General features: G+C 51.7%; 1 protein-coding gene across 2 annotated transcripts in view; it reads left to right on the top strand.

The window, feature by feature from the left end:
- Positions 1-237: 237 nt before the first annotated feature.
- The window catches only part of FGF13 (fibroblast growth factor 13), a 449022-nt gene continuing 439601 nt past the window's right edge, over positions 238-9658 (top strand). The window contains exons 1-2 of one of the 2 annotated variants that reach the window (XM_053891480.1): positions 238-317; positions 1013-1244. In XM_053891480.1, the coding sequence (XP_053747455.1) occupies positions 1196-1244 (49 nt within the window). In that variant the 5' untranslated portion in view covers positions 238-317; positions 1013-1195. Of the gene's footprint in view, positions 318-1012; positions 1245-9658 lie in introns of those variants that run through there. The other variant, XM_019421526.2, reaches the window with a different exon arrangement.

Here is a 9658-nt window from a genome sequence, read left to right as displayed (position 1 = left end):
CCCGCAGGCCCTGCCCGCCCGGGGCGGGGGGCCCGGGGACGCCCGGCCGCCACGCTCGCCCGCTCTCCGCCGGGCTCGCCGGGGTTTTGCCAACCGGCGGCTGACGTCGGCGCGCCCCTGCCGAGCTCTCCTTTTACTACAGCCGGCAGGCGGCTCCGTGCGGGCCCCGCCCTCGCCGGCCCCCGCCCCCCCGCGTGCCCACACCTTGCCGTTTATATAGAAGGCGCCGCGGGCTGAATTCGCGGCTCTCTGGGACCGGAGAGTTCTGGGGAAGGAGAGCGCGAGCGAGGGAGCGGGCGAGCTCCGAGGGGGTGTGGGTGGAGGGAGAGAGCAGGTAAGGGCCATCGGTTCCCGCTCCTCCGCCCGCGAGCCGCTCGGGTCCCCCCTGGGGGCAAAAGAATAGCAACCTGCAGACGGACGGAACAGAAAGAAAGGGGCGACCCTCCCCTCTCGGTTCCCCGCGGGCGACGAGCTGCGCGGCTCTGCGGTGTAACAGGCTCACACGTTGCTCATCACATGTTCAAACATTTCCCTTTCGGGGAGGCTCGTTATTTTTAAGTGAATATTTTCGTCTTCGTTTTGATTGTTTTCAGCCTTCCTCGGGTCTTTATTTTGATGGAGTTGGCGGCCCGCAGCGGATCGGGAGGTGGGGGGGAGGGGGCGGGGGAGAGCAGCCCGCCGGCGCGCGGGCAGCCCACCCGGGCGATTCCCCGCGCGGCCCGCGCCGGCCCGGCGAGCGGCCCGCGCGGAGCCCGGGGAGGCCGGCGGCGGAGCCGGGAGTCCCGGCCGCACCTCCCGGCGGCCCCGGGGGTTGCGAGCGCGGCCCTGGGCGGGCGCGGCGGGCGCGGGGCGCGGAGGGAGCGCCGCGCCGCTTTGTCTCTTCACTTCTGGAGCCAGGCGAGCGGCTCCTCCCGCGGCCGGCCGATCGGGCTCGCGGCGGCGGCGGCGGCGGCGGCGGCGGCGACGGCGGCTCCTCCTTCACCCCTCTCCTTTCCTCCCCACTCTCTCGTAGGCAGCGGCGGCGGCGGCGGCGGCGGCGGCGGCGGCAGCGGTGGGGGAAAAGCGGATCCCGCCCCGAGCCACACCGAGGGGAGGCTGCGGTCGCGACTTGCCGCCCTAAGCACTCTCCGAAGTCCGGCCCGCTCGGCGAGGACTTCCGTCTCCTGGGCGACCCTTGTCAAGCAAGCTGGGATCTATGAGTGGAAAGGTGACCAAGCCCAAAGAGGAGAAAGATGCTTCTAAGGGTAAGCCAGCCCGCCCGCCGGCTTCCCTTCCCTTGGTTTCCCTCGCCCCTTCGCGTGCGCGCCGCCCTTCGGCGGCTCGCTGCCTCCCTGCCTCCGTGCCGGAGCCTAAGCTGCCCGTGACCTCTGCGACCCCGGGCGAGAAAGGGGGGCCGGGCCGCTGGGGGAGGGGGGCTGGGGTCGCACCACTTTCCCTCCTTCCTCGTGGAATTGTCGCCCCGCGAGTGCCTCCAGCCTCTTCCACTCCCCCTCTGGACGCACCGTGGTGGCGCTGCGGGCGGCCGGAGCTGCTGCAGCCCGGAGCGCCGGGAACAGCGCTGCCTGCTGCCGGCCGGCCGCCTATCCGTGCGAGTGCCTGTGTGTGCGTGTGCGCGAGTGTGCATTATGTGTGCTGCGCGGGTGCAACATGGTGACATACTCAGGAATCTGCCCCACTCTCACAGACCCAAGCTCCAATCCACCTCCAACCCCCTCTCCCCGCCCCCAATGCAAACAAAGAGCCTGGCCGAGACGCGAGACCCCTCCCCCCACGCTCCTTTCCCCCTCACACCCCCTACTCCCCAAGTCTCTACCCCCTCCCCAGAAGGCGGGAGCTTGCAACCTTCGACACGCCGCGTGCAAAAGTGAGCAATCCGGGTGCCCCGGCGCCGCCCGCGCTGCGCCTCGGCAGCGCAGCCTCGCCAAGCCCCGGGAGAACAAAGGCTGTTGTCCCCTCGCCACTAGTGCCCAGCGGGAGCGGGCCTCCGCGGGAGGGGGGAGTCCCCTCCCTCCGCTGTCTGGGGTTCAGCCACCTGGCCCGGGGCTCCCGGCCGCCGGTCCCCCGGAGTGTGCGTCTTGGCCTGGGGCCTCCCACCGGCGGGTTGGGGAGGCGCAGCAGAGAAGGGCTCACACTGGGGAGAACTCAGAAGGAAGGGGGGGGGGGTGGTCTGCCCCGACCCCCGCCCCGACCCCCGCCAGCGTTAGCTGTTGCCTTGCTAAGGACCCGGCTTAGCTCAGGGATGTAAACTGGAGGTAGCATCCTTGGAGACCCGCGTGCAGGGAGAGGCGCAGAGAGGGGTGTGGTAAGAGCGGTTGGGAAAAGGCAGGTGCCTTGGACTCAAGTGTCCGGAATGGCTATAGAGGAGACACTGGAGCGGGTCGGACCGGCTCGGAGGGCCCCAGGCACGCTGAACCGCAGCGACCCACACCGAGTCCAGGGTCCACGCTGCGGAAGTGGGGCTGCAGCGAGGGAGCCCCACCTTTCGTTCACGGGGCCCTAATCCCTCCCTGCACCCTGGGGCCCCCTTCCCTCCCACTCCCGTCCCTATTCCTTTTTCTCATCTCCTCCTTCTCGCCTCTCCCCATCTCAGAGCTTGCTTTCCCGGGAGATTCTAGGGCAGCACCAGCCCTCCCCCGCTGAAAGTTGTCAAAGTCTTCAGCTCAGGGCCTTTATCCTTGTTTCTAAATGGAGTCGATCTCTTCCCACTAGGCGAAGCGTTGAAGAAAGGCCCGGAAGTTTGTAGGGAGTATAGATCCGTTGTCCTAAGGGTCTGTGTTGCCACTGGCCTGGCTCAAGGCTAGAGTTCAGCCCCTTCGGACCCGCTCATAGCTGCTGGCTGTTGGAGGTGCGCAGATGAATTGAAACAGTCACTTAGAAAGTGGAACTCTTGAGTGTGCATTTCCAGAGCTTTCCTAATTGTGGTTTGTCTTAAACAGGCATTTGTACCTTTAAGAGAAAATGACTTCAGAGTTGTTAAAAGGTTTTGTTTTGCGATGAGGACCCAGAGAGGTAACCAGGACCCAGAGAGGTAACCACAATGGAAGAAGATTGTAGCACCACATTGATCTAGGGAAGTGATTTCCTTTCTGAAGCTGGGAGTATTTCAGGTTTGTTTCTGGAACTTTGGTTCCTGATTTCCAGCAGGTGGTTACCTAAGGTTTATTTCAGGTGACCTTTGGGAGGACCCTGAATCCAAATTCACTCGTGGAAAGTGAGTTGGTGGTTTAGGAATGTAATTTCCAACCGTCCAGAATGGAGTAACAGGTCTGGAAACATTAGGACAGGTTTTTGTAACTCCATGGTGAAAATTTTTACTAGGCGTATGTCATAACATTTTCTCATGTTGACTCAACCACATTTGAAACCGAATACCTCTCTGCAGGAATTATGTAATTAGCATTTGGAATTATGGTTGTAATTAGAAGAAATTAAAGTAATTTGATAAGGCAACTTTTAAGAAGGGAGTTACCTTTCCCTAGGAGATGGGAATCTTATGGCTGCTGAGAGCCGAAGTCCCATTTTTGCCTCCGTTGGTTGTTGAATTTAGAGCATTTTGAAAATAGCCAGTGCGTAATACTCGTTAGTATTTTCTCCTTTCAAGTATGTTAAAAGCCTTACCCTACCAGATTTTGAAGACTACTTTTTCTGTTAGAGACGAAAGATACCAGCTCTATTTCTATTTTTAACCGAGAAAGTTTTCTGACCATCTTCATAAAGAGGTTTGGTTATTTACAAATTTCCTACGTATGGGCCATTTTTGATTTTTTTTAAGTTTAGGAAACTCACGTGCACACCCTTTGCAACATGGCGAGATGTAGGATTGAACATTTAACAGATACTTTGAATATACACACATTTGATTTCGAACAACAGTGTGACAGATGATGGAATCAAGTCAGTCATTTGAATGAATTTCATAATCTGTTTTCAGAGCCTACTGTTCATTTAAATTCAGCCTCCCACCCCATCATTTGGGGTTCATGCCCACAGCGTATCGTAACTACATAGAAGATTATAGTAGATTATAGTGTTTCCAGAGTTTTGAAAGCACAGATAGTAGGTAATCAGTAAGTTATTTTGTGCTGCTGAATGAAATAGGGCTTTCAGAGCACATAAATTGCCAATTGTCTTTAAATGATGTTTTTTTCAACTCGTTGGGGTTAAGACCAGTCTCAGCGATGGGCCATGATCTTTTCCATAATCTTTTCGGTAACGTAGCCAGACAAGATAGTCTGTCCTCTTTTGTGGGTGGTGGGGAGGGGGGGAATCTCGATTCTGTTTGAAACTGTTAAAATGGCCTCTTGTGTAGCATATCACCTCTCCTGCATTTATTTCGGCTTTGCATGAAGTTTTACGTTGGCAGATGTGTATATAGCTAGTAGCACTCAGCTTCTGAACAGGAGGACCTGTTTCCATTTCAGGGAAGAAGAAAGCATAACATTTGTTTGTGGAAGTGGATATTCACTTAGCTTTGACTCACCCTTCTCTACCCTGTCACATAAAATCTCTTCGGCAGTTCTCTGTTGGAAAAGCACTCGGTTGAGGCTGTGTCTGGTTTATTGCAACTGTGTTCTGTGGCATTCAGAAAACATGTAGCCTGCTACAGATAACACCAAATCATCCCTGGACTGAGTAAAAGTGCTAGCCAACTCTTGATTTCCAAAGTGCCATTTGGCTTGCAATTACCTGCCGGGAGTTGGGTGTGTTTTTTGAACCACCTTTCCCCCCTTGTGCTTATGGAGAGCCATCTCAGCCAGGCGAGTTTCAAGGCCACGGGACGTGGGCTGTGGATTCTCTTGGTGAGATGGTCTGGCGTCAGGCTGGTGACGGAGGACAATTCCACACATAGTCCAAGAAGCCACTTGCACAGCTGTTGCTATAATGGATTGTGGTGCCAGTGTGCATTTACAGGCAGGGCTTATTTTCTCCTCCCTTCCTGGCCCTTTCCAATAGCGTCTCTCACCATTCCTAAGGACAGGGCATTGTGGTCAGGCAGCCAGCATGTCAAGTATTGAACCCCGAATGCCATTCCAAAAGATCATCTTGGTCTTGGTGGATTACTGTAATCACTTCTGTCAAGTGTCTTTCTCGGATGTGGGCCCAGCGAAGCAGGTGTTTAGAGGTATCTTACCCACAAGAAATCATGACGTTGGTGACCTCTTATTGAAAAACGAACAACCATAATCTACCTCTTGCTTGTGTAGGGACCTGTTTTTTTCACCTTGTGAATAAATCATCACGGACCAGTGGTTTTATGGAGTGTCATAAACGCCATGTTTTCTTCTGTGCCGAAAGTGATCACCGCCTCGGTGAGGGTGTGTGGCCAGGGAGATCTCGAATCAGGAACGTTCATCTCTTCTTGGGGATAGGTGCAGAAGACACGTCACGCTCCCCAGTGCTCTTCCTTAGCAGCTTCAAGTTGGGACATGGTCTCTTTGCAGCTGTGCTGCTTCATGTTCAAATCAACTCCTCATTCTGGGAATTACAATCAACACGGAACGACCGGAATGTGTTGGAGCTCCTCGAATATATCCAATAAAAAGGCTTTCTAGTGTCTGCTTCGTTATGGCTTATATTTTTGGAGTTGAGAAATTTGAAAGGAATAGAAAATAATTGCCACGATTAAACAATTCAGGGAGAGAAAAAAAAAAAACCCATGAGTTAAAAATACTTCGGGTGGAGGGCATCCCCCACATCTCTTACCTTGCCAAAGCTAACACGCTCTTTGAAATGTAAAGATTCGGCACATACTGTGGTTTTAGTATTTAGTAGAGGAGACAGACGTCTGCATAAATCATTGTCGACAGTCACCAATTTCTGTTTGCCTCTCCAGAAGACACATTAGCCCCAGGATTTCTCAGCACAGGCTGAGGAGTGGATTTCACGTTTGTTGTACTGAGTAACGTGATTCACCTTAGTCCGCGCCAACTTCTCATGTAGCTTATCTGTTTGCGATATACTGGTTCTACAAACGCACTTGAATCGGATTTCTGACATCTTTTTAATGCGGCATTCTTGTCACTTTGGTGAATGCCATATCTTGATGAAACATTCATCAGGGATGTGGATTTCTGGGTAAATGCGTTAATTTCCTGCAGAAGGTGAAATAGTATATAGCAATCATTATGACCGCCTCTCCGGCCTGCGGGTCTAATTTCGCCTTGAGTTGGCAGGTTGTTTATTTTTTCTCTAAAGCAGTGTTTTCCAGGGTATTAACTCTGAACATGGGAGTTTCCTCTTAGACAGGAGAGAAGTTCTTGATTCTCGGGGTATGATGGAAATGGGGACTATTCTATTAAGGACCCTGGGTTTGTAACAGACATGAAGCGCCAATTACGATGACCCCGTATGTTGGGATTACTGGAGGTAAAGGCAGTCCCCAGGCCCTACTCTGCCTCTGCCCTTCGAAATTGCTTTTAGTATTGATTTTCAAATGGAAATGGTATTCATGCCACTGGCTAATGACCTCCATAGGCAAAGGGCAGAGGGTAGTAGGTGTCCCCTGATTCTTTTAAACTCTGGCAGCACCCCCGGCTTCTGTTGGTGGAAGGTTTGGGTTGATATCCTAGGAGGTGCAGTTGGGCTGGAATGAGTCCGGTTGCTTGCCTGGCCCGCCTGCCCTCACCCTTCCGCACAGACCTCAGATTTGGTTTGCACAGTCCCTCTTTGGCCTAAAGGAATTCTCAGCATGTGTGTTCTTTCTGGATCCTGTCAGGAGGGCCGAGGAAGAAAGGAAAAAAAAAAAAATCTTCCGATGAAAGGCAGGCCTGGTCAGAGACCAAACTGGAAAAGAGTTAATTTAAAAAAAAAAAAAAATTATGAACTCAATTTCCTTTTGTGTAATTGAAGATTATACACAGTACCATACACAGATCTTAAGTGTGCGTCTTGATTAACTTTGACAAATGTTTACACCCATGTAATGAGCATCAAAATCAAAATCTAGAAGGTTTTCAGCACCCCAGAGGGTTCTCGCGTGTTCTTTTCTCGTCATTCCCTCTTCAGAGGCAACTTCTCTTTTGATTTCGGTCACCCTGTTTAGTTTTGCCTGTTATCGAATTTCATATAAATGGAATCAAGCAGTATGCAGTCTTTGTTTCTGCCACCTAGTCACCTCTCCTTTCAGGACCCACTTAACACCCTTTCTCTGGTTTCTTGGGAGCTCCCCTCCCCCGCCCCCCACCAGGGCACTCAACAGGGTCTTGGACTTGGCAGGCCCATGAGGAGTACTTGTGGAATGATCTTGGCCAGATGAGGATCTCCTTTAAGCAGGGGTAGGTTTGATTCAGCATTTTAATAGCAGTGCCAGTACTGATCACAGTTATGATTATAGTAGCTTCTAAATTATCGAGTGCTTATTTAGCAGCCATGTATTATTTTTACGTATGTCCCATTTAATCCTCACGACAGCCAAACAAAGTAGTGATTAGTGTTTGCGGACTCAGAGATGAGAAAGTGAAGCTTACAGATCGAACATAGCGTGACGAGGTCACATAGGTCGTGGGTGGGACCTAACACAGTGACTGGCGTTGTAGTGATTAGTGAATGAGGGTGCAATGCAGGTACCAAAACTCCTTGGTACTGTGCTATGTTCATTTCCAGTTTATTGTCAGATCAGAAAGCTGTGTGTTAGAGAAAGGCTCTGTCTCTGTCTCCCTGTGGCTTAATCCACAGGGATAGATGCCTGGGGATACTTACATCTTCACTAAGGATTGCCAGAGGCAGAGCTTAAGGAATTACCGTCTCTGGTTGACTTTCAGACACCTTGGTTGGTTGGAGACATAATTTTGGTTAGGGTCTTAACAGTTTTTCTAAGCACGAAGGGATTTGACGCGAAATCTCCTGCATTCTTCGTAACAGTCTATCCAGGATAGATATATGCCCTATAATCACTCCCATTTGACAGAAGAGAAAAACTGAGCCTCAGAGACTGAGGCCCGCCTGAGGTCACTTAGCTAGCAAGATGGTAGAGGGTTTGAGCCAGGTCTGACCGACTTCAAATCCACCTCTTAAACCCTGCGTCATAGCGCTCCCTAGGCATCACAGGTGATTCTTTCTAATCACAGGTTTGCACAGAGACAAAATGACTTCCTGTTGGCCAGTGTGGACATGATTAGGAAGAGTGTGCCTATACATGCACGCATGATTGCTCCAGGGCTGCGGGTTTTTGTGCAGCTGCATGAATCTCTGAACATCTGCTGAGTGACTTTTCCCTACCAGGCACTGTGCTGGGCCCTGGGTGCACAGAGATGAGAGAAACCCCGCCCTGCCTTTGGCCTTGGACATCCTGCCTTTTTACTTTTCATTGTGTGTCTTCCTTCAGTTGGTCCTGACTGCGAGTTTTAAGACTTAAGCAGCCGTCAGTTTGAAAATAATGGTGCTTTGCTCCAGAGCTGCGTCTGGGAACTTGCTTCACCTATGTTCTAAAGATTACACTTCCTCTGAATTCGCTGCTGGGTAAAACTCGCAATTGTTTATTTTTTTCCCCTGTTACATGGCATACGCTTTCAGTCTGTCTCTTGTCAGAATCCTGTCTCAGTTCCTTCTCTTTCTCACCCCTACCCTATTCCCTCTCCCTCCCTCCCTCTCCTCTTTTCTCCCCGCTCCTTTTCTTGTCAACAGATGTCAGTGGTTTCATTAACTGAATGAGGTTCCTTAGGGGATGCTGGGCGCATTGGAGGATTCTCATTTCTGGATTTCTCCCTTGATAGCTATATTGACTTGAGTGAAGAAATCCACCCCTTAAAAGGGTAGCTCCGTGAAGAGGCTTTTCACTACTTATTATGTAACTCATTTTAAATGGAAAAAATACAAAAAAAGTGTGAGCTTTACTTTTTATACTATTTATGCTGCCTTCAGTTAGATAATATTTCCAAAAATATATCTCGTTAATGGAGACACATGCCTTGAACGAGCATATTAATTATAGTTCTCAAAGTTCGGAAGCATGTAGTTGCTGTTCTGCGGAACCCGTGTTTAACAGCCGTAATTAACGGCGAGGGGTGTATTGCGTGGTTATAGGTAAGTTGAATAACAAACGTGAAACCCGCCTCTCAAAAAATCCCTCCGAATTGTGGAGGTAGCATTTCTACTGCTCTTGAACCAGGGTGGGGGGGGGGGGGGAGTAAACAGATCGAGTTCCTAAAATATTTAGCTTGCTGTTAAAAGTAGAAGTAAACAACCCAAAGAAGGCAGGCTGAGCGCAGTTCTTGAATATGCCTATAGATATTTTCAGAATCTCCTTTCAAGCATGACTTTGAAAGTATTGTGAATTGACCTGCTTATTTTGCCTTTGCCTTTGATTCTCTGTGCGTGTGCCTGCCTGTCCCCCTGGCGGGGTGGGGGTGGGGGTGGGGTTGAACATTAAGACTTCCAAGAGCTCTGGGATTTGCGCGTGGTTTCCCTGAGCGCAGGGAACGATGTGAGAGCCGTTCTGCTGGAAGCAGGGCCGGACGCTCCTCGATGCGATGCGGTCGGTCCGGGGAGTATTTGTTTTGCGACTAGCTGGGGGGGGGGGGGGGGGGGGGGGAGCCCGGACCGTAGCCCTGACCGTTCTGGTTACCCGCGTCCCTCGGTCGCCGCGGACCTGGCCGGCGGCTTTATTACAGACCTCAGTGTGCTCATTAGCCTCGTGATGTGGCGGCTGCCTAAAAAAGAA

Source organism: Panthera pardus, unplaced genomic scaffold, assembly GCF_024362965.1.
Source record: "Panthera pardus isolate Hobbes unplaced genomic scaffold, ASM2436296v1 HiC_scaffold_27, whole genome shotgun sequence".
NCBI classification, from domain to species: domain Eukaryota; kingdom Metazoa; phylum Chordata; class Mammalia; order Carnivora; family Felidae; genus Panthera; species Panthera pardus.
The sequence above is the reverse complement of the archived record's forward strand: the minus strand, read 5'-3'. Positions and strand labels throughout refer to the sequence as shown.